The 26,305-nt window shown below is 37.3% G+C and overlaps 1 protein-coding gene across 4 annotated transcripts in view; it reads left to right on the top strand.

Moving 5' to 3' along the window:
• The window catches only part of LOC150089389 (tyrosine-protein phosphatase non-receptor type 9-like), a 316,237-nt gene that overhangs the window by 141,729 nt on the left and 148,203 nt on the right, over window positions 1-26,305 (top strand). For all 4 annotated transcript variants that reach the window (XM_090389348.1, XM_090389328.1, XM_090389331.1 and 1 more), the window contains exons 4-5: window positions 11,145-11,269; window positions 22,596-22,701. In XM_090389348.1, the coding sequence (XP_090245474.1) occupies window positions 11,145-11,269; window positions 22,596-22,701 (231 nt within the window). The remainder of the gene's footprint in view (window positions 1-11,144; window positions 11,270-22,595; window positions 22,702-26,305) is intronic.

A 26,305-nucleotide genomic window follows, 5' to 3' on the forward strand; every position in this document is an offset into this window, starting at 1 on the left:
GGTGTGGCTAACTGCTATTGCATCATAATACAACAAAGTGATTGACAAGTCTGTCTCAAAGATGCTTTTTCGAACTCATTTTTTTAGTCTTTAAATTTTTTCTATATGTAAAAGAATATTTATAGTGCTTTTAATTTTTAGAATTCTACATGTCTCAAAGTAGCGATTCAATTTTTCCAAAAGTTTCTTCAGCTATTAGCAATGTTAATAATTGCAGTAATAAAAAAGAGAGATCGTATCAGAAAGGCTGAGAAGAAAAGAAAATATCTTGAGTATGAAGCAGCACTTAAAAATCCTGATATTGAAGAAAACAAAGCGATTATTGAAAAATATGAAAATAATAAGTTAAAGGCTTCATAATTAAGAAAGGATAGATACGAAAAACGAAAGACTACTTTTATATTACAAGATTCTGTGTAGTGGAAATAGGAAGAAATGTTTGGTTTGTGAACATGTCACAGGTGACAGAGCTGGATCGAAAGCATATATTCCATGGATTCATATGTATTCAAATGAAGGTGAATATAACTTTATTTTTCAATGAACACAATTTCCTGTGAAATTGGCTTTTAGTTTGACAATAAGGGGGGATGTGGGTAATACTGACACGCGTTTATCTAATAATATTGGTCAATGTAACTCTTGCACATACCTTAAGAGTTCTTATCTGTTACCCCAACTGGACGTATTATCTAGATGTTCTGGGGGCAAAGACGTTTCACGTGCGCGGGTAGCTAATATCAGGGAAGAGAGCCTAAAAAACTTCAAGGGTTGTGTTAGGGTTGTTAAATATACAAGAACAAAGTAAATCTTAATTGTTTATACAGTAACGTTAGAAGTGTCGTCAATAAAATGAGCGAATTCGAACTGCTGGTTAAAACAAGTAACGCGGACATAATAGGGCTTACAGAGACGTGGTGCCACCCGGAAATTGGGGATGATGAGTTTCAGTACGGCTTGTATAATGTATTTAGGAAGGATAGGTTAGATAGAAGGGGTGGTGGGGTAATGCTTCATATCAGAAGCAGCCTGAGTGCGACGATAGCTTTCCCGGATTCAGACGTTTCACATGCTAGTATAGAGTCTGTATGGTGTGAGATAGTTGGAAACAAAGGTATAATGCGAGTAGGAGTAATCTACAGACCAGGTGATTGTGAAGATTATGACAAAAGCCTCTACATGCAAATGGAATGGGCAAGTAAGCGTCAATGCCTTATTATGGGTGATTTCAATTTGCCTCTAATTGATTGGAGTAAATGGGAAGGAAACTCGACATGGGGAACAAAATTTTTAAATCAACTAGATGACTGTTATTTGTATCAACATGTCAGGGAAAGTACTAGAGAAAAGAATATCCTAGACCTCATCATCACACATGAATCAGATGACATAACAGGGCTGACAGTAGAGGAACCAGTAGCAGGAAGTGATCACGGAGTTCTACGGTGGATGATGACGAGAGAGGTAGCAGAAGTAAAAGGCAAAGGAATGGGTTTTAATTTCAGAAAAGGAAATTACGATGCCTTCAGGTACTACATGGCCTCTATTAACTGGGTAGATATCGCGCAGAGAATGAATACAATTGAACTGTGGTACGCTTTTAAAACATTAATCACAGATGCCTTGAATGCGTATATACCATTAAAAAAATACTCCACGAGGAGGGTTCCAAGTTGGATGACTAGTGAAGTTGCCGCATTACTTGAGCAGAAAAAGGTGGCATGGAAAGGTTACAGAACAATAAAAAGTACTGAAGCCTATAACAGCTACAAGGTGATGTGTAATAGAGCCACAGAAAAGGTTCGACAGGCAAAGGCAGTTTATGAGAAATCACTAGCAAACAGAGCAAAGAGGGGGGATAAAGAATTCTTCACATATATAAATGCCAAGAAGAGCAGGACAAACCAGATCGAACCTTTACGTAAGGGAAAGGGGATAGTAATAAATACACCAGCTGCCGTTGCAGATGAACTCAACAGTTATTTTGCATCGATATTTACAAATGAAAAGCCTTTTGTGGCAAAGGGAAATTGTGGGAGCGAAGTTAAAAAATATGTAATTAATGATATTGAAATTTCGCAAGATTATTTAATGAAAAAACTTTCGAGCCTACAGACCAGTAAAGCTCCTGGAGTTGATGGAATATACCCTATAATCTTAAGAGAGGCGGCAAGCGAGTGCATTGAACCATTGAGGCTAATTATGCGAGCATCATTAGACTCTGGGGAGATTCCCTTGGATTGGAAAAGTGCAAATGTATCTCCCATACATAAGGGTGGCTCTAAAAGTGAAGTTGGAAATTATCGACCTGTCAGTCTGACTTCAGTAGTAGGGAAAATCATGGAGGCAATGATCAAGGGTGGAATTCAGGATCATTTGGATCGAATTGAAATTCTCAAGGATACTCAGCATGGTTTCGTAAAGGGAAAATCATGTTTAACAAATCTGGTTCGCTATTTCGAAAGGGTCACTCACGAGCTGGATTTAGGGAATAATTTCGACATTGTTTATTTAGATTTCAGCAAAGCTTTTGACTCAGTCCCACATGAGCGGTTGCTTTATAAGCTGGAACAGGTTGGAATCACTGGGAAAATCCTTGGATGGATAGAAGGATGGCTTCAGGGCAGGAGGCAGAGGATTGTGATAAATGGCTATTCCTCAGATTGGGTTGAGGTAAGAAGTGGGGTTCCCCAAGGATCAGTATTAGGACCACTGTTGTTTTTAATTTTCATAAACGACATTGATGAAGGGATAGAGGGCGTGATGTCTAAATTTGCAGATGATGTTAAAATTGGAAGAGTAGTTAATGATCACTGTCAAGCTGAGCTTCTTCAGAGAGACCTAGATAGACTTCAGGAATGGTCAGAAAAATGGCAGCTGTGCTTTAATCCAACAAAGTGTAAGGTATTACACCTGGGAAACAGTAATCCCAAAAAAACTTATTCACTTGGTGGAGTTCAACTAAACCCAGTACTGGAGGAAAGGGACTTGGGTGTTACGATACGGTCAGACATGAAATTCTCTGAGCATTGTAAACAGGTTGCAAGGAAGGCCCATGGTGTCCTATCGATGATCTATCGAACTTTTGCAAGTAGAGATAGGGACGTGATAATCCCATTATATAAGGCTTATGTTAGACCACACTTGGAATACTGTGTTCAAGTATGGAGACCGCACCTGAAGAAAGACATCGAGCTTCTTGAAAGGGTGCAAAGAAGGGTAACTCACCTGGTGAGATCGGCAAAAGGGCGTCCTTATGAAGAAAGACTTCGAATATGTGGGTTGCAGAGTTTGGAAACTAGACACCTTAGAGGAGATTTGATTGAGGTGTTTAAGGCTCTGAGAGGCATCAGTAAAATGAATGTGGACGAAATTTTCAAGATTATAAATGATGCTAGAACTAGGGGACATAAATTCAAGTTACGGGGGGAAATGTTTAGATTGGACTGCAGGAAGTTCTATTTTAGCCAGCGAGTTATAAATTACTGGAATAAGTTGCCTTCATGGGTGGTAGAGGCCGACAGTTTGGGGAAATTCAAAGGTCATCTGGATAGTACTTTCGGGTAAGGGAAGCGCATAGGATGATAGGTTTAATTTCCTTTTTATTTATTTTTTATTTTATTATTATTTTTTTATTTATTAATTATTATTATTTAGTTATTTATTTATTTTTTTTTTTTTTTTTGTTTTTATCATTGTTTTGTTCGGATTTTTTTTTTTTTTTTTTTTGGCTGGTGCAGCATAAGCCATAGGCTTTCTTGCACCATGCGGCCATTACTAATACTAATACTAATAAACAAAATTAAGGTCAAACATTATCTAAGGTGGGTGTTGACTTAACCGCACCATGTTTTTCCAATGGGCAATTGAAGGCAGCTAAAAATCTCTTTGTATTCAAGGAAAACGAATCAAAAATGCTGAAGAATGTGGGGTGTGGGGGATTCCCACATAAAAAAAAATTAAATATAAAAACATATAATTCAGGTCATGTGGCAGAAGGGAGCAAAGCGACCTTCTGACTTGTACTCGTGAAAATTTTAAAATTTAGTACCACCTCTTTTTTTTACATTTATGTCCACATAGGTGCCACATTTTAAGCCTACTGGTTGAGCAGTATTAGAAGATCGTATTTAGTAACTATCAAGCACAAACAACTGAACTTATTCACATCTCTAAACAGTTATAATGACTATCTTGCCCTTTTATGTTTTTTGTGGCCAGAAGAGTTTAAATTGAATCGATAATACACAATGATTTTAATTTTCAGAGCAGGATGAATTGGCCTTCTTAAAGGATTGATTACCTTGATATTCCACTATTTTTAATAGATAAGAGAGGTGGTCAGAAAAGTTCTGAGAAATAGGGTATATGAAATCTATTCATAAATTATAGAATAGGTTATTTTTATACTTAATATCTTATAAAATAACATGAAAAAAATTGTATGTTAGTCTATACAGTTTCTAAAATTAAATTTTTTATGTTGTAGGTGGAAGAAGAATGAATATCCAGAAAATCAAGTGTCATTTAGTAATAATTTTTTTTACTTAAGAGGGCAGAAATGCTAAAGAAATCCACGAAAGAAGAGCTAGAATGTTTGGGGAAGTATCACCTAGTTATGCTATTGTTGCAACATGGTTGACCAAGTTCAAAACAGAACAGGAGTCAGTTGAGGATGATCCACTGTCTGGTTGGTGACCATCTGAAGGAATCAGTTCTGAAACATTTGCTCTCACTGAATTGAAAATTTTAGAAAACAGAAGAATGAAAGTGTCTGAACATAAAGAAGTACTCAACATGTCACAGGGAATTATTTTAATAATAATAATAGGTGAGCATTTGGAAATGTCCAAAGTTTGTGCAAGGTGGATGCCCAGAAATCTTTCCATTCACAACAAATGTCAGAAGGTGGAGGCATCAAAAGAGAATTTAAAATTAATTCTTGTTATTCCAGATAGAATTTTAACACAATTACATTTTTATGCTCCTGAATCCAGATTAGAAAGAATGCAGTGGAAGCACTCCAACCTCAAAATAGTTTCAAACCCAATCATCAGTTGGAAAAGTGTCAGCTTTAGTTTTCTGGGAAACAGAACAGTTATTGATAATTGATTACCTTGCAATTATAAGCACAATAACTGGTGAATATTATGCCAACTTTATGCCAAAGTTGAAAGCTGTAATTTGAGGAAAAACAAAAAAAAAAAGAGTATGAAAGTTGTCACTGGGTTTTGCTTCTACTTGATAATGCACAAAGCCCAGGTTGCACAGGCTAAAATTCATAAATATGAATTTGAATAATTAATCTCCCCCCCCCCCACAGCTCAGAACTGGCTCCAAGTGACTTAATTGATCAGAAATCTCCAGTTTTATCATGAAACTTGTTTTAAAGATGATGTAGGGCAAAAGGGAGCTTTTTTTTTTTAGTTGTTGGTGCATCAGCTTCTGTGGCCATAATGCACTTCCTTAAGTTTTTGCATTTTACTGTGATCCAAGCCCAAGGCGGGATTTGAACCCGCGACCTTTGGGTTGCCATGCAGGCACTTTACCCACCTGGCTAGCCCAGTCAGCGAAAGGGAGCTGTGGAAGCCTGAGTTTGATTTCCAACTTGGAAAAAAAAAATAAATTTTTTGAAGGACTGAACTCTGCAAGTGATAATTGTATTGAACTTTGGGATGAATATGTTATGGGGGGACAGAATTTTGTGCTCCATTCTGAGAACGTTTTTTGACCACCCCTCGTAGCATTTGCTGTATTATAACTTTGAAAATTGATTTCATATACTGAATGCCAGCTTACATTAAACAACTTCTTTATGACTGTAACAACCGTAGCTTTCAGAGTCGACCACCACCTTTATCAACTGTTGATAAAGGAGGCAGTCGCCTCTGAAAGCTACGGTTTTTATCGCTTTCAATTCCTTACAGTATAATTTCATATTTTTTTTTTATCTATAATTTTATCACTTTTAATTGTTATAATCTTTTTCTTTACCTTTTTATTTTAACTGGTCTGATATTATTTTAATAAAGTTTCAGTTATAGATGGTTGGTGTGTATATTGCAGTTATTATGAGTCAGAACTTTCCCAACCCTCTGAGGCCTATTTGAAGAATCGATGAGGTACTAATAGTCATGTAATAGGCCCTCATAGCAGTCTTATCTTTTAAATAAATGACTGATTAACCTTTTGGCAAGACTGTACGTTTGAAAGTAGCTGCAATACCAGGGCAAAATGCTCTGGTGGCACAGGAGCTAGTTATTGTCATTGACTCTGTTATCAGGCAGAAGGGAAATATATTATGCAAAAAGGATAGGTGGAATAGGACCAGGGTATGTCTGCCAGGGGCAAAAGTTGATGACATTGTAGAGCAGATATCATCTTTTAAGGGTATAAAATGTCTGAAAGTGTCTGTAATTCTCCCCAGACACGATACGAGGGAGTATATGATGAGAGCCTTGTCATTCAATTCGACCCTGGAGAGATTGTGCAAGGCTCATGGGACAGAATTTTTCTCAGTGTGGTCTGTGCTTCTTAACAGGGATGGGATACACTTAAATAGAAAGGTTGCAAGAATATTTGCTGATACTATCCGAGGCAGTGTTAGGTAGGTCGGAAAACTGCTAGCATGGGGGGATTCAGAGACTAATAGATTAACAGTAGCCGCAGGCGGAGATGAAAGCAAGGTATTGGGGATTTCAAGGGCTGCTGGGAGTGATCATGCTGGTGAAGACATCAAAGGCTGTTGGTATATCAGACACATGGTTTCACACAGGAATAAGGAATGCAGAATTGGAATTTGGCGAATACAGTGTGTACAGAAAGGATAGAAAGGGAGAGGTGATGCTGTTGGTTAGGAGGCATGTAAGGTCTAAGCAGGTACATCCAGTTGACACGGGTAGACAGTGCAGTGTTGAGTCAGTTTGGTGTGACATAAACACTGGGAAAACCAAGTTGAGTAGTGTGTTATAGGCCTAATGACTCTGATGAATACAACAAACAACTGTGCAGTGAAATAGAGTGAGGCAATAAATCAGAGTGGGGGATTTTAATTTTCCAGATATGGAATGGAACTTGTGGGTTGGTCACTCACTAACAAGAATTTTGTGAATTTATTGGATGACCATTTTATACAGTAGCATGTTCAAGAGGCAACCAGAGGGAGTAATACTCTTGATCTGATTATCAGCAGTGATTCTTCAAGCATTAAGAATCGGCAGATAAAGGAACCATTAGGTGGCAGTGATCACAGTGTACTGATGTGTGATTTACTTAAAGATGTAACTACCATCATGAGTAAAGGGAGAGGTTTTTACTTCCGTAAAGGTGACTACAGAGGTCTCAGAGATTTTTTTAAATTCTACACAGTGGACCAACTGATGGTGTTACCAACAGCAAATTCTAAATGGGAAGCATTCAAGGAATTAATCTTGTAAGCTACTAGGCTTTTTAATCCTGTTTAAAATTTAGGCCTAAATGGATGTCAGTTGACCTAATGAGACTTGTGGCAGCGAATAAAAATGCATGGGACGCATATAAATTATCAGGAGACAGAGATGCCTATGGTAGATATAAGACAGTCTGTAATCAAGTCACAAAGGACTAGCAAACAAAGGCAGATTACGAGATATCTTTGGCAAACAATGCAAAGAAAAACAGTATAATAAACTCTAGGAGGAAGGAGATGAATCAGATTGGTCCACTTGACATCGACGTGACGGTTCGGTTCGATTGTTGATGAACCAGCTGAGGTAGCTGGCAAACTGAATGACTGGTTTGCATCTGCATTCACACATGAGGAAGTCCATAGGGAAGTGGAGGCCAGAAGCTTATTAAACTCTGGCAGGGAGCTAAATGATTTTGTAATAACTGAGAACAAAGTGGAGGAGAAATTGTTGAATGTGAGCATAAGAAAGGCACCTGGGGTGGATGGGATCTATCCAGTTATATTAAAGGAAGCAGCAAACATTTAGCCGTAATTATGAAAGCTTCCTTGGACTCAGGGGTCCCCATGGACTGGAGATGTGCAAATATGGCCCCAATTCACAAAGGGAGATCAACGGTGACACGAGTAATTACAGACCTGTTAACTTAACTTCTGTTCCAGGGAAAATAATGGAGTCACTGGTTAAGGAAGCAATGCAGGATCATCTAGACAAAACTGCAGTTATAGTTCAGACACAGCATGAATTTGTTAAAGGGGAATCTTGTCTGACAAATTTGATTGGATATTATGATGTGGTCAGAAAGGAACTGGATTCAAAAAATAATTTTGATATCATATACTTGAATTTTAGGAAAGCTTTTGATACTGTTGCACATGGAAGACTACTGTAAAAAATGGGAGCAGTATGGCAGGAGTGGGCCATCCTGAGGGTGCAAGGGGTACCTGAAACTTTCATACACATATGAAGAAAATTTTAAAGAGGAGTGCCAATTTTTAATTTGCACCCAGGCACCATATACTCTAGGAATGCCCCTGCAGTATGGCATTAAAGGCAAATTGCTACACTGGATAAAATGATTGTTGCATGTATATCAGGTTTAATGTCTAAGTTTGCCTTTTTTAAGTTTGTCTAGTTTTGTCTAAGTTAATCTCTACTGCAATGGGATCTGGAAAAGTTGAGCAGATGGGCTGAGAGGTGGCAACTGAAATTTAACTTTGACAAATGTAAAGTACTGCATATGGGTAATAGTAACCCCAGAGTAATGTATCAACTGTGTGGTACTACACTCATTGTAGTGGAGAATGAAAAGGACCTGGGGGTAATTGTGCAGTTAGATATGAAGTTTTTTGAGCAGTGCAGACTGGCTGCAAGAGGAGCTCATGGTGTCTTGTCAGTGATATACAGGAATTTTGCTACAGGGATAAGTAGGTGATTTATGACTGTAATATGATCACCCGAAATTTAGAAAATTCCAAGATCTGGCAGTGACCAAGTTGTAATCTTGCCAGATTTGGGAGATGAAGCTGGAGATTTGAATACAAGCCATTTCTGATATTTCATAATTTTCTTGCATCACCTTTGGCACAATTTTGGAAAACCATCATTTAGATAAAAGATAATTTTAAGGTGAATGAAGAGTAAAGGACTTTATATTTAACTCAGAATAATTAAGAATAATTTCACTGCATGATATGAGCAAGTGTTAAGATGAGATTTAAAACAGTAATCCAGCCAAGAAAAAGAAGAGAAATTGTGCAGAGCATCCCATTTCTTATTCGTGTAATACCATACAACATGAGGCAGAGAATGGCCATGAGCATAGCTACATTGAGAAAAGACCATCAAGAAGTTGACATATTTCGAGGGCAACTGGCATTAACATTGTACTTTGAATTTATCTGAATTTCATTTTTCACTTGATGGAAAGAAGGAAATTTCTAATTGAGTGGAAGTGATACTTAGAATTAAATGCTGTTGTGTGAAAAATAAGATGAGAGTGAAAATTAGAAATAAAACATCTGTTGTGTGAAATACAATATTAAAAAAAAAAAAAAGGATATTTAAGGTGAGAAAAATGTTTCATGAATTAATTGGTATGAACTAACTAAACATGTAACTAGATAATCTCTTACAATAGTTTCCCATCCTTAGATTACGAATAGAATGTATGCATATTGTGATTAATGTGTGATGTTCAACTGAGGAAAAGTTTTCTACATCCTTCTCTTTCTATTACAGTAGAGCGTCGAAAATCCGAACAAACCAGCATTTATTTATTTTATTTATTTATTATTTTTTTTTTTGCTGGTGCTATAAAATAATTGCAGTAAGTGTGATCACGGTTGCAAATTGAATTTTGATTCTATTAAACGGCAATTCTAATAAACAAAAATTGGACGAATTTTATCCACAGGCTATAAAAATGAAAATATAAAGCATAAATTTATACTTTTATTTTACCTTACCAATTAACAAAATTAAATGATACGTGAAAATTGGAAGAATATTATCCACAGGTTAGTAAAATAAAAATAAAGTTATGCTTGCATACATAGTGTAATTAATGTGCATACAGTACTAACTAAACTAACTTTTTTTTTTTGTTTTAAAATCTAAAACACTAAAAAAAAAAAAAATAATAAGCATCAATAAATAACAAAGAACATGGCATGCAGTAATTGCAACTAACACAATATGTGCAAGTGGGATACAGAGTAAAATGTTTACGAAGTTTAGATATAGGAATAAAGAGATTCTGAACATTTTGATTCTGAGTTTTGTTTTACCATACTGAAGTTATGGTCTTCTTCTTCATCTTTTAAAAGGAAGCAGAAATTTTTAAAAATTAAATCGAAGATCGAGATTTTAAACAGACTTTCAAAGGGAGAAAGCAGGTCTTTGTGGTTGTAAAGTCAACCATAACAGAAATTAAAAACAACAAGGAAAAAATTTTAAAGTTCGCATCGAAACTTGATTCAGATGACGATACAAAAAAAAGAGAAACTATGAGAACAGCTAATGACCCATCCCTCAAAGATGCTGTTGTTGTAGTTGGGTTCTGGGAGCATTGGCAACTAAGGCCATATTGCTCCGTGTAATACTGTCTGTAAATTGCTTGTTCTGTGGGTGATTTTCTGTTTGCTGGTCGAAAAAACCCAAGTTTCGGGGAGAAAAACCATGCTACCCTCGCCTGAGATCAACGATCTCAGCCATGTTGTGAAAAAGGCCAGTAAAAATTCCTCCCATCACTGACGGGACTCAAACACAGGTCTTTTACACCCAGGGTGGGGAGGACGGTGATTCTGACCATGAGAGCTAGGTACGAGCAACAAACTGAATACTGCCCAACTCAACTACTCTCTTGCTGAAAAGTGTGAGAGATCTAGGAGCAAAGAAACGAAATTCGAAATTTGTGCAGCAAACAATAAGTAATTATTTTTGTTAAAGACCCATACATATGTGTTATTGTGACTAAAAGTTCCATTTAACTTATCTCTAACTTATCTAACTTATTACTCTAACTTATCCTCTCCTTCCAGTAATAGTGCTTAATAATCATTTTATTTTTTCAGAACCTTCTATTTATTTATTTATTTTTCTGTACTCTTAATTTTGTCACTCTAGTATTACTATTTAATATGTGATGTGCACAGTTGTTATAAATCATGTTCATTAATTTATACTTCCTTTTAATAGCCAACAAGAGATACTAATGGGGCTTCCTTAGCTGTTTTTACTGCTTGTAAACATGTACCTACTGATACATCACATCAGATTACATTGCAGGGAGTAGTGTATCAGCTTGATGTTGCATTGGAAAGGTAAGTGATAATATTTGGAGGTTTACATTTAATGCTGTTTATAATTTTAGTATGCATTAAGTTTCTCTGAAGATCAAAAGGGTAATTTTATATCTTGTGATTTCATTGAATATTAAATGTTAGAAGATTATCTTGGAGGGAAATATAATGGGATGTTAATGTATCTTCCCCAAGAAATTTCTTTAACCTGCTTCACTAATTGATGAATGTATAATAGATAACAACAAGAATGTATAATAGATAACAGTAAGATGCTACACAAAACAAAATATTTTAATGATTATGGGTGCCATAATAATCCATATAACTTTGTTCTAGGGTTTATAAACTGTTCATCAATAATTCTTTCATTCTACATCCTACAAGTCAGGCATAAATACACTAGATAAATAAAATTAAATACAGTAAAATAATTAAAATATGCTACTTAAAGTGTTAAAATACTCAAAACAGAAATAAAAAACTGTTCTGGAGATTTTGAAAGCACATTTCTTTTTCAACAGGAATATACAAAGAGTGATAAAGTACTCAAGTATAAAGTACTTAAGTATGAAGATAATAAGAGTAGGGGATCTGAGGATACAGGGAAATGTTGGGAAAAAGCCGTGAGTTAGGATTGAATTTGAAAATGTCTGCAATATTTTTGGAATATTTGGAAGAATATTTTTGGATGCTATCGAGGCAGTGGTAGGTGGATCAGAAAACTACTGGCTTGGAGGGTTACACAGACTAATAGCTTAACTAGAGCTGCAGGCAGAGGCAAAAGTGATTTTTGCACTGCTCTTATTGGTACATGCAGCAGCCTGAAAAGCAAGGTGTCTGGGACTTCAGGCCCTGCTGTGGATCATTATGGAACAAATAAATAAATGGGCTATGTTATGGTAACTAAGAGTAAGTACATGTGCATGTATACTTGCATGTACACTGATGCTAGGAACATTGTAAATAAATTTGAATGGACATAGTGTGCATAGTATTGGGGTCAGGCGCCACCTGTGGTTTCCCACAACTGTGCCATATGTTCGCTGTGAAGGAATACAGTACTACTGTAAATGCCAGAAAAGTGTTGTGTGTTGTATATGACATATTGCGTTAGGTTCTGTTGTGTGTCCTGGCATTTGGCCGCAGGGCCCCTAGTGGGACTCCACGTTGCCCGCACACACCACTAGGAGGTAGCCAGTCTGCCCATTATTCTCTGGCTTGTCTCCGCCAGGGTCGCCAGAGCTTCCTGGACGGAGACAAAAAAAAAAAAAAAAAAAAATTTGAATGGACAGAAGAGCCATTGTTATGAACAAAGCCTTGATTGAATTTGAAAATGTCTGTAATTCTGCCCATGATAGGGGGAGTATATGTTGACAGCCTTGTCAATCAATTCAGTCCTGGAGAGATTGTGCAAGACTCAGGGGATAGAATTTTTCTCGGCATGATCTGTGCTTGTTAACAGAAGAAACTGTTTTAACAGGGATGGGATCCACTTGAATAAAAGGGGATGCAAGAATATTTTAGTAGTGGTGGCGGCATGTCATGTAGGTGGGTCAGAAAACTACTGGCTTGGAGGGTTACACAGACTAATAGCTTAACTAGAGCTGCAGGCAGAGGCAAAAGTAATTCTTGCACTGCTCTTATTGGTACATGCAGCAGCCTGGAAAGCAAGGTGTCTGGGACTTCAGGCCCTGCTGTGGGTCATTATGGAACAAATAAATACATGGGCTACGTAAGGGTAACTAAGAGTAAGAACATGTGCATGTATACTTGCATGTACACTAATGCTGGGAACATTGTAAATAAATTTGAATAGACAGAAAAACCATTGTTTTGAACAAAACCTTGATTTCTAAAGAGGGCAAAGTCTAACAATATATTTCTTGAAGTATTCAAAATTAGTTAATGTCTAATAGCATATCCAAACAGAAATCCACAGACAGGAAAGCTAATGAGTAAAAACAAAACTGTACTGGTACAGCTATATTTTAATATGAAATATAATATCGGTGTGTAGATACACCATAGACAACTCTTAAAAAACTACAAAGCAGTTGTTGTGGGCATCATTTGCTCTTTTTCATTGTGCTCTGCCTTCACGACGAGTTGCCATGATAATGCACTACCTTGAATAAGTAACGCTTCACTAATAGAGAAGATTATTGTTACTTATTCTCGGTGAGTACCACCACCCAGACATGTTTCAATGGCGCCTCCATAGCCAGGTGGGAAGGAGCAGCAGTGCGTAGCATACGCTTCTTGATTAGACCGGGGTTCGAGCCCGTCACCACCAAATACGGAAGATGTGGAAAGGTCAGAGAATGACCACCGCATATCCCGGAGCAATATGGCCTTAGTTGCTAATGCTCCTAAAAACCAAATAACCAACCAACCAACCAACCAACATGTTTCAAGGCTATTGGCCTATCATCAGTGGGTGGGCAGGTACCCTGGTATTGCAGACATGACGACCCAGTTGTGAAGATAATCACACAATATGAGAGATGCCAAAAGGTGTATATGACAATATTTAAAAAAACTAAATGCACAAGGCATAATACATTAAGAGTTTAATATCTGGCAACTCGTCGTGAAGGCAGAGCACAATATGAGAAAGAGCAAATGATGCCCACAACAACTACTTTGTAGTTTTTTAAGAGTTGTCTATGGTGTATCTACACACCAATATTATATAGATACACAGTGATAGATTAACAATAGCTGCAGGCAGAGGTGAAAGTGATTCTTGCACTGCTTCTATTGGAACATGCAGCAGCAGCAGCACTGAATGCAAGGTACCTGGGGTTTCAAGGCCTGCTGTGGGTAATCATGGAATAAGGAAATATATGGGCTGTGTTAAGGTAAGTAAGAGTAAAAACTTGTGCACATATACCTGCATGTTCACCAATACTAAGATCATAGTAAATAAATTTGATGAATTTGAAGTGCTGGTCAAGTCACCAAATTCAGATATTATAGGGATATCAAAGATGTGGTGTCATTAAATATAAGGGATGCAGTTAGAGTCACTTAGATATAAGGGAAGAATATGGGAAGTAAAATGTACAAAAAGGACATAAATGTTATGTGATATGTGGTATTGGTGCTCTCCTCCAACTCTGCATAATATTAACTGTGTTGCAATACAAAACTCTGTAAAGGTCAGAGAGTAACTTTTGTAAGTTTATTATGTGGTTTGTGTAGTGTTGGGTTGTATTGGTCTGTTGTTCCTCTAGCCATTTAGCTGTAGCCCCTCCCCCTTTGACAGCTAAGGTCTGTCCCCTCTGCCCACCATCCTCACCACAAGGAAGTGGGCCAAGCATGGGGTGCAGGTAAAAAATCTGGCTAGGGTAAACCTTGGCATCGCCTTTGCTTGCCAGGGAGGGCACCTAAAAGAAGGGGGAAAAAGTTTTTATTGGAAAAGGAGCACAGGGTGATAAATTTAAGTTGGGATGAAGGTGGATGGTAGTAAGAGGTGGATGTCTCAGAGGATTCCCCAGTGGGTGGGGGAAGTCCATCCTGCAGGGGGTGACTGTTAACATGGAAAAGTTTAGGATTGTTGGGCCCACCAGGCCAAAAGCAGGAATGGGAGGTGGGGACAGTAGAAGGCTTAGGGGGATAAATCATAGGGTCAGGGTGCACCCTATGTGAGGGTAAGGGGAGATTGCCACTATGGTTATCAGTATATTAAAATAAATCCCACACAGGCCAGACCAGCAGTAGTCAGTGTCAGCAGATCCCACACCATGCTGCTTGCTACATGCCGAACATCATGTTATCAGCAAGCAGGAGGCTTCCTGTTAGGAAGCCCAAATGCAGAAGTCAAGTTGGGAGGGGGGGCTGTCAGAGTAGACATCATACACACATCACATACCATATATACTAGCCACATTCACCTATCATGCAGACATATCCACTGTGATACAGTGTATCACAGTGTATTGATGTGGGATTTACTTAAAGATGTAACTACCATGAAAGGTGAAGGGAAGCATTTTTGCTTTTGTAAAAGAGACTACAATGATCTCAAACAGTTTTTAAATTATATACATTGGGACCAACTAAAGATATTACCATTAGCAGATTCTAAATGGGAACCATTTAAGGAATTAATCTAGTGTTGAGCTACTAGGATTTTCATACTAACAAGAAATACTTTTCAAGGTATAGACCTAAATGGATGTCAGATGAACTGATGAGACTCTTAGCAGAGAAGAAAAATGCATGGGATGCATATAAATTATCAGGTTTCACAGAAGCCTGTGGTAGATATAAACTAGTGTGTAATCAAGTCACGAACGATGTTAAGCAAGCAAAGGCAGATTACAAGAATACAAGAAATTCTTACTGAAGGTTGCAAAGAAAACAGCAAAGACTTCTTTACTTATGTAAACAGTAGAAAGAAAGAAATGAGTCAGATTGGTCCACTTGATATCGATGGTTAAACTGTTGTTGATCATGCTCAGGTTGCTAACAAACTGAATGAGTATTTTTCATCTACATTCATGCATAGGAGCTCTTTAAGGAAGTGGATGCCTTAAGTTTATCATACTCTAACAGAGCTAAATCATTTTGTAATAACTGAGAGGAAAGTGAAAGAGAAATTGTTGAAGTTAAACATAAGAAAGGCAACTTGCACGGATGGGATCTATCCAGTTATATTAAGGGAAGCAGCAAAAGAAGTAAGCAAATCCTTAGCCATGATTATGGAACATCCTTGGATTCAGCGGACATCCCCCATTGACTGGAGGTGGGCAAATGTATCCCCAATTCATAAAGGGGAATCAAAGGGTGGCATGAGTAATTACTGACCTTAACATATGTTCAAGGGAAAATAATGGTGCCAGTGGTGAAAGAAGTACTGCAGGGTCGTTTAGACAAGGCTGCAATTATACTTCACACAGAGCTAGGTGTTGTTAAGGGGAAATCTTCTCTGACCAGTTTAATTAGATACTACAATTTAGTCACAAAGGAACTAGAACTAATTTTGATATCATATACAGTGGCACCTCAACTTACGATGACATCAGCGTTCCATGCGATGACATCAGCATTCCATATTCTCAGGAACCGATATACTTTCCATACGATCATTTATTTTAAGGGCCGATAATATTTGCAGATACCGATAGCTTTCCGATATAGCTGGAATGATACATGGGTGAGTTTTTCAGATGCGTGGTGCATGGAACATCACTCCTACAATGGTTCTCAACCAAATAACGTCATTTTTATTGTTATTGTTCAATGCATAGCATTTGGAACATCACTCGTATGATTGTTCAGATCTAGGACGATCTGAAACTTAAAGCTCCATCAATCAGTGGCAGTACTGTGTGCTTTGAAGACTAAAGCCAGCAGAGGCTGGTTCGAGCGCTTTAAAAAAGAGAGCGAATATCAAAGTGTTGAAAGACATGGGGAGGCATCCAGTACTGATTTAAAAAAAAGAAAAAAGCAGCTGAGACCTTTAAAATTGAATTTCAAGAGTTTGTTGATCAGGACGGTTATCTTCCCCAGCAGGTTTTTAACATTGACAAAACCAGCCTCTTCTGGAAGCAAATGCCCAGGAGAACATTTATGACTAAGAATGAGGCCAGTTTACCTGGGCATGAGTCTATGAAAGATAGGCTCACTCTCCTGTTGGGTACCAGTGCCTCTTGAGATTTTAAGCTTGAGGTCTTTGCTCGTGTATCACTCTGACACCTCCAGAATATTTAAACAACAAAAGGTCGACAGAGGCATGCCGGGATTGTTTTGGTGCAGTAACAAGAAGGCCTGGGTTACAGGATATGGCTTCAGTGAATGGGAGCTTGAAGTTTTCTGTCATTCAGTGAAGAGTTATCTTGAAAAAAATAAGCTTCCTGTGAAGGCACTGCTCCTGCTGGATAATGCACCAGGCCATGATCCCAACCTTGTTCAATCTCTTGAGGCACAATTTGACTTTGTTCAAGTCAAATTTATACCACCCAACACCGCTCCTCTTCTTCAAACAATGGACCAGAAGTGATTGCAAACTTCAAGAAAATCTACACCACGAAAATGTTCGTAAGTTGCTTTGCAGCGATCTTTGGTGAAAATGCTGTCGCCCTCAAAGATTTTTGGAGGTTGAATTTTAACATGCTGGATTGTGACGAGGCTGATTGTAAGTTCTTGGAGTGATGTTTCCACCAATTGCTTAAATTCAGCCTTGAAAAACATCTGGCATTTAATTATCCATAACATTGACAGATTTGAAGATGGTGCTTTGACAACTGATATTGTTACTCGTGGTAAATCGGTGGGGCCGGAGGTTAGGGAACAGTATGTGGAGGACCTTATTGACGCTCATGGATATCAGCTAACAACAGAGGAACTACAAGAGTTGAAGAAAATTACGGAGAGTGACACTGGAGAAGAAGAGGAGGAAGAAAAAGAAACCCAAAGAGTGTCAGCTGAAGAGTTGAAGACTGTCATTTCTTGTTGTGAGCATTTAAGAGAAGTGATAAAAACACCCTGACATTGAAAACACTGAACTCATGATGTGCAAAATGGAAGACAAAGTCATTTCTTGCTTCAGGAAGCTACAAAAAAGTCGGCAAAAATAGTCCACTTTGGACAGTTTCTTTGTCCGTAACAACAAAAGACTGAAAAGAAAGTCACTTGACGCTTGATTGTCCCACCACCACTATGCCACCATTGATTTCATCAGCTATGCACTTAGTCTAAGGTAAATGCTAATTTATTGTTTGTTTTTTATTTTAAGATGTTTTGACTATTTATTAAATAATTTTGATAAAACACTAATTTTTAATGTAAAAATGAAGTATAACATGTAATTAATACCTATTTTATGTGTTTTTGGGGGAATGAATTACAGGAAATTGATGTATTATTGGTTTCAACGTACAATATTTTCAACATACAATAGGTTTTGTGGAACAAATTACCAATGGATGTTGGGGCTCCACTGTACGTAGATTTCAGGAAAGCTTTTGATACTGTTGTACATAAAAGACTGCTGTAAAAATTTGAGCAGTGTGGCAGTGAGGGCAAGTTGCTGCTATGGGTAAAGAGATAGTAGAATGGGAGAAGACAGAGTGGAAATCAATGTCACTGCTTTTCATGTACTAAGGTTATTAGTGGAGTCCTCCATGGTGTGGTATTGGGCCCATTGTTGTTTTCTATATTTAACGATGATGTTGATGAAGATATATCAGGCTTAATATCCCAGTTTGTAGATGCAAAAAAGGTTGGCAGGATGGCTAATGACAGGAATGATGGTATGCTATTGCAACAGAATCTGGAAAAGTTAGGCAGATGGGCTGAGAAATGGCAATTGAAGTTTAACATTGACAAATGCAAAGTACTGCATAACCACAAAGTAACATGCCAACTGTGTTATACTACACTCAGTGTAGTGGAAAATGAAAAAGACATTGGTGGTAATTGTGCAGTCAGATATGAAGTTCTCTGAGCAGTGCACACAGGTGGCCAGGACAGCTCATGGGGTTTTGTCAATGATATACAGGAATTTTGCTAGCTGTGATAAGGAGGTGATTATCCCATTGTATAAGGCAATGATCAGGCCACATCTTGAGTACTGCATACAGGTATGGAGGTCTCTTTTTTTTAGGAAGGATGTAGAGCTGCTGGAATGAGTACAGAGGAGGACAAGATTGGTGAGGGGGAACAAAGGGATGCTCTTACCAAGAAAATCTTTATTTCTGAAAATTGCAGTATCTATTTGGAAACTAGGCATGTGCAACATGATCTGATTAAGTTGTTTAAGGCTTTGATTGGATTGAGCAAGCTCAGTTCTGATGGGATTCTTCCTTTTTCCCAGTTTACACACATTAGGGGGATCGGATGATGCAAGAAAGCTTGCTTTCTTGCATCATCCGAAAGAAAGAAAGCAAGCTTATGCAGCATCAGCCAAAAAAAAAACCACTCCCATTTCACCCCTCCATTCATTCAAAATACCTGTCCAACTGAGCCTTAAATTTATTTAGGCTATCAACTTCCACAACAAGGGATGGAAGTCTGTTCCACCAACCAACTACCCGCTGGCTAAAGGCAAATGTCTGCACATCTATCCTACATCTGTCTTTTCTCAATTTGAATTTATGTCCTCTCAGGTGATTATTCTGAGCAAGAGTTCCGTCAGCATTGAGCATGCTCAAACCATTCAAGGATTTATACACCTCTATCAGATCACTTCGCCGGTGCCTAGTCTCCAGACACTGTAATTTACAAAACTTAAGCCTTTCTTCGTAAGAGTAACTCTTTTTTTCCATTCACTAATCTTGTTGCCTTTCTCTGTACGCGTTCCAGCAGCTCTACATCCTTCTTGAAATGAGGCCCCCAGACCTGTATACAGTACCCAAGGTGTGGCCTGACCATTGCCTTATACAAGGGAATAATTACCTCCTTATCCCTGCTAGAAAAATTCCTGTATATCATTGACAAAACTCCATGAGCTACTCTTGCAGCTCGTCTGCACTGCTCAGAAAACTTCATATCTGTCAGTGTAGTGCCACATAGTTGATACGTTACTCTAGGGTTACTGTTTCCCTTATGTAGTACTTTACATTTATCAATGTTAAACTTCATTTGCCACCTCTCAGCCCATCTGCTCAACCTTTCCAGATCCTGTTGCAGCAGCATACTGTCAGTAGTGTCCTTAACAACCCTGCCAACCTTCGTATCGTCTGCAAGCTTAATATACCATCATCTATATCATTTATAAATACAGAAAACAACAATGGACCCAACACTGAACCCTGAGGGGCTCCACTAATAACATTAGTTCACGATGAGCAGTGTCCATTGATTACCACTCTCTGTCTTCTCCCACTCAACCATCCCTTTATCCATAGCAGCAATTTGCCTCCAGTGCCACACTGCTCCAATTTGTGCAGCAGTCTTCCATGTACAACAGTATCAAAAGCCTTTCTAAGATCGAAATATATAATATCAAAGTTATTCCCTGCATCCAGTTCTTTTGTGACTGCATCATAGTATCCAATCAAATTGGTCAGGCAAGACTTTCCCTTAACAAAACCATACTGTGTCCAAGCTATAACTGAAGTCATGTCTAGATGATCCTGCAGTGCTTCTTTAACCAGTGCTTCCATTAATTTTCATGGAACAAAAGTTAAACTCGCAGGTCTATAATTACTTGTATCAGCCTTTGATCCTCCTTTGTGAATTGGGGTCACATTTGCACATCTCCAGTCTATGGGTACCTCCCCTGAGTCCAAAGAAGCTCTCATAATTATGGATGAGGGTTTGCTTTCTTCCTTTGCTGCATCCTTTAATATAACTGGATAGATCCCATCCACCCCGGCTGCCTTTTTTATGTTTATTCTCAACAATTTCTCCTCCACTTTCCTCTCAGTTATTACAAAATCATCTAGCTCACTGCCAGATTTTACTTCACCTCTGACATTCCCCTTTCTGAATAACTCCCCATGTGTGAATGTAGATGCAAAATACTCGTTTAGTTTATTAGCCACCTGAGCAGGATCATCAACAGTTGAACCATCAATATCCAGTGGACCAATCTGATTCATCCTTTCCGTCTAGAGTTTACATAGGTAAAGAACTCTTTTCTGTTTTTCTTTGCATCCTTTGCCAAAGATTTCTCATAATCTGCCTTTGCCTGCCTAATCTTCTTTGTGACTTGGTTACAGACCAACTTATATCTATCATAGGCTTCCATGTCACCCATTAATTTATATCTATCCCATGCATTTTTCTTCTGTGCCATATGTCTCATTAGTTCGTCTGACATCCATTTAGGCCTAAACCTTGAAAAATATTTCTTAGTTGGTATGTAAAGCCTAGTAGCTTCCAAGGTAAATTCTTTGAACGCTTCCCATTTTGAATTTGCTGTTGGTAACATCATCCATTGGTCCCACTGTATAGAATTTAAATACTGTCTCAGCCCATCGTCATCGCCTTTACGAAAGCAAAAACCCTTCCCTTTACCCCTGATGGTAGTTAACTCTTTGAGTAAATCCCACGTCAGCACACTGTGATCATTAAGAATCTGCACACTGTGATCATTAAGAATCTGCAGATAACGAAACCACCTAGTGGTTTCGTTATCTGCAGATTCTTAATGCATGAAGAATCACTACTGATAATCAGATCAAGAGTATTACTCCCTCTGGTTGCCTCCTGGACGTGCTGATGTAGAAAGCAATCATCCAATAAATCCAGAAAAGCCTTTCTAGTGTGTGAGTGACCAACCCACAAATTCCAGTCAATATCTGGGAAATTAAAATCCCCCATTATAAGACTCTGATTTACTGGCCCACTCTATTTCCCTGTACAGTTTCTTATTATACTCATCAGAGTCGTTAGGCTTATAGCACACTCCTAATCTCAATTTTGATCTCCCAGAGTTGCAGAATAGGTGTATGGAAGTTTGCCTTTAGCCAGTGGGTGGTTGATTGCTGGATAAAACTTCCATCTGTTGTTGTGGAAGTTGATAGCTTTAATAAATTGAAGGAAGAACTATACGAACTACTGGAGAAAATTGGTGAAATAGGGCATCTTTTGTTTTTGCTGATGCTGTATAAGCTTGCTTTCATGCATCATTTACCTCTACTAATGCCATACCACAATTTTGTGGCTCCCCTAGCAGCAGGGGGAGCACACAAAAGATCATTCCTGTCAAATGTTTTGTGGGATGCAGTGAAATGCAGCATTCTCCAGTCCATTTCATTGTCTTGTTCCTTTGCAAAACTCTGGGATATCCTTCTTTTGCGTCGAAGTTGATGCCTTACCAAGTGGTTATCACAGCAAAAAGCAGCCTAACTTGCCATTACGTTGGTGGTCTTTGGCTAATGAGCATAGGACCATACAATACAACATGAATAATTACCACATAGCAACTTATTATCATAAAGTGCACATCATTTTTCTCCCTTTACTCAAGCTTTCGGTGCACTTGCTCAGTATATAATTGATTTTCTATATTAATTAATGTTTACTTTTAACATGCTAAAAATAAGCACTTTGATCACCCATTTAACTTACCATTGCTGTGAGTTACCTTTTGTTCACAATAAATTGTACCACTATATAATCCTTTTAATTCTTGGTCGTGTTACACTTAAAAATAAATTAAGAGCATTTAACCGCCTAACAACAAATCATTTAAGTTTAGGGAAATTTTTAAAATTATAAATTTTTAAACTATTCATTTTTGAGAAGCGATATCTTGACACTCAAATTATTTACGTTATATTATCATTATTATAAATTACAGTGAGTATGTATCCACCAGATTCTGAGGATTAAAGACTTGAATAGCTTTACAGTATATATCTATCTTTTTGTTTACAATTATTATTAGCCTGGATACCCAGCGATGTGGCATTGTCTTTGTTTACAACATGAATGGTTCCAAGTATGCCAATTTTGATTATGAACTGAGCCAGAAAATACTGAATCTTTTAAAGGTATGAAAATTTTTTAATATACCATGTAAAATATAAATATAAAATATAGAAATGAAAATATAAATATAACTGTAAATAATTTTTTGCAGTTTTTCTTAAACCCATATTGCTTGAACTTTATGACAAAAAGTTAATGACTAAAACCAATGAAAATATGTAAACTCGTTACAAAAGGGTTAGTCTTAGATGACCTTGTGCATGTGTATATTGTGTAAATTAGGGTTGATATGAAGTGGGTTTTATATTCTAGCTCCTCACTCAAAATTTGTTTCTAAAATAACTTTATATCACTCATGGACAAATTACTAAATAAAAATTCAGAAGCTCTTTTTCTTTGAAAGTAATCCACTTGCAGGTTGACACGAACTTCTGGTGAACTTATCTTATCAGCATTGAACTAAAGCGCAGCATATATACGTTAGCCCAGTAAGAGTTTTTAGTACCTCTGAAAATATGCTGCTACAACCTGATCAATATTTCCAGTCTTATGAAGGTTATAACACCAGTGCATTCAGTTAAACTTACCTTTACTTGCTGTGAAATGTTCTGCACTTTCAGACTCAACTTATTCTTTCTCTTGTTTCAGTTGAACAGAGGTTCCCTTAACTTGTGCTTTGCCTATGTGGTGTCAGTAGAGCCTCAATTTCTATTTTAAGTGCATTTCTGATATACTTTGATACCTTTGCAGCCAGTAGATCACATTTTTGATAGATTATTTTATCAGCCTTGTTTACTCTTATATTGTGTACAATTCACTTGTTAATGATATAAACATTTCAAATTAGCTTTACCTCTTTTAAGATACTCAAGTTTGAAGTCCAGATGAGCATTATCTTCTCTTTCTTCACTTGAGCGCTTTTCTAAGAATAACTTTTTCTGGATGCTTTGTTACTGGATAACTCTTTGTTCACTACTTAGTTACATACAGTATCGCATGCACATAAATAAATCAGAATTAAAATAATTGAACTGCACTTGGGTTTACACTAATGTATACAAGATGGTTTAAATTAGAGGTTTATGCAAGTCATGCAGGGATGCCAGAAAAGCTCCCTGAGACCCCTAGTACAATAAATAAAAAAAAGTTCAAACTGTTTTTAAAACAATATTCAATATTTTAAGGCCCTTTTCAAATAGTAAAGGTAAGAAATATACAAAAATTCCAACTCTGAAAAATGCTGAAAATTTTTAGCATGACTCATGTACGTAGTAAAGAAGCACTGTCAACCTCATGATGATGTCACATATACGTAGAAAAATACTGCCCACTTCATGCTGCTGTCGTATATAGTTTTTTTCAGTTTTACAACAGCTTTTATGTTGGTATGTTGCACGTTGGTCAAATAGACAGGAATGTTTTAAGAAATGTGAATTTGATTATATAACTCATTATGGCTGATGAAGTGTGTATTTTTGCAGAAATTTTGAATAATAGTTTTTCAAAGAGAGAATTTGAAGAGAAAAGAGCAATAGTGATAAATGGTAGGCCAATTCCAAATTTACCTAATTTGCATACTGAAGATAAGAATTTTGCTTGCAATTATCAGAGTAGCACGTACAAGAAATAACATGACTAACTGGAAGTGCAAAATTAGGTAAGCTGTTCTGCTGGCCATGCTTGCTGTTTTCTTTGAAAAAAAAAAAATGTTTGAAATGAAAAAGGATATAGGGATTTAAATAATTTACATGCTGGTTTGCAAAAATACAAACAGTCTCAAAGACACAAAATCCTGAATCGATCTGAAATCGTTCAAAAAAAGACTTCATATACAACAACATAACGAAAAGATTAGCAAAAACAGAGATATTCTGCAAAGACTGATAGATGTAGTTATATTCCTTGATTACCCGGAATTATCATTTTGTGATCATTCTGAATTTGATGCCCCCAAAAATCATCGAAATTATATGGAACTTGTAAATTTAATCAGTTATGATGAAAGATTGGAAAATCATTTAAATGCAGCTACAGTATTTTTGAGGCTATCAAACAGAATTCAAAATGATTTGATAGATGCATTTAAAAAAGTTATGTGGAATGAATACAAATTGAAATTAACAAGGCTAAGTTTGTCACAATTCTTTTAGATGACTTTTCTGATGCGTCAAATCGTTCATAACTTTCAACCATTTTGCAGTGTGTTACTAAGAATAATGATGTCGTAGAATGATTAATGGTTTTAGGGATGTGCATGCAGAATGTTCAGCAAATGCCTTAGCTGACCATGTTTTTCAGTGCATTGAAGATGTGAATTTCGAGAATAAGTTAATTACTCAAACTTATGACAGTGCTACTACGATGGCAGGCAAATTGTGAAGGGATTGCAGTCAAGAGTAAGGGAGAAATGTCCATGCATGATCTTTGTTCATTGTTGTGTGCGTGTACAGCCACTCCCCGGCTTACGTAATACTCAACTTATGGAAATTTCACTTTACATAAGTTTTTGCATTCCCATAGGAATAAATGGAGGTACCGTGAAAATATCATAATGTGAACTTAATAACACATTGTTTTTTTTTTTCAGAAATTCATTCCAAGACCTCAGAAATTGAAATTTTTATAATGGAAATTGCACTACACTTTCATCGTTATTATATGTTCCATTATAAGAATCGATTTTGAACGCCTTTGTGTGATTTTTTTTTTTTTTTTGTGGTTGTTGTCGCATTGGCTTCTGTGGCCATAGTGTACCTCCCAAGGTTTTTGCAGTACTTTGATCCAAGCCCGAGGCGGGATTTGAACCCGCAACCTTTGGGTTGCCAGGCAGGCACTTTACCCACCCGGCTAGCCCGATCGGCGTGATATTTTTCTAAAACACATTTCTGGAGGTCACTGCCATAAAACAATTAAAACAATATGCACTTTCTGGTTTATTGGGCTTTTCTGTTAGCGCAATCTATTTTTATTATTATTATATTTAGCCATGTGGTGCAAAGGAAGCCCGAGGCTTTACTGCACCAGCCAAAAAAAAAAAAAATTCTGAGAGAGAGAGAGAGAGAGAGAGAGAGAGAGAGAGAGAGAGAGAGAGAGAGAGAGAGAGAGAGAGAGAGAGTGAGTGAGTGAGTGAGTCAGAAGTAGAAGGGAATCACCAAGAAAGAGAAGAATGATGATATCTAGCTCATGACCCTCGGGGAGGGGGGGGGTTTAATAAACTCGATCATATTGCATTTGCGATAATACCAATAACTGGAATTCTGTGGGCTTTTACATTACGGTATTATGGTGAAATGAGTTCCCCTTCACTGAAACCTTCAATCATATAAAAAACATAAATATATTTTCAGCATCTTCTCTTCATTCCTATTTATTTATTACAATGGTGAAGGGAAAGGGACCAACAGAAAGTGCAAGTGCTGGCAGCGCTAGGATACGAAACAAAATTGATTCAGAAACGAAGTTGATTAATTAAGAAGTATGAAGTAGGACCAAGTTTTTCATCTATTGCATGGAATTAGGTCTTGCTTCTTCAACAGTGAATACTATTTTAAGGGACAGTGCACGTATAAAAAAAAAACATGTTAAAGGATCAACGCATTTAAGATCAACAGTGATCACAAAAAAGCGTTCAGGTGCTATATCAAAGATGGAAAAGCTATTAATAAT

The sequence above is a fragment of the Mastigoproctus giganteus genome, chromosome 2 (genome assembly GCF_048544385.1).
Source record: "Mastigoproctus giganteus isolate SK-2022 chromosome 2, ASM4854438v1, whole genome shotgun sequence".
NCBI lineage: Eukaryota > Metazoa > Arthropoda > Arachnida > Uropygi > Thelyphonidae > Mastigoproctus > Mastigoproctus giganteus.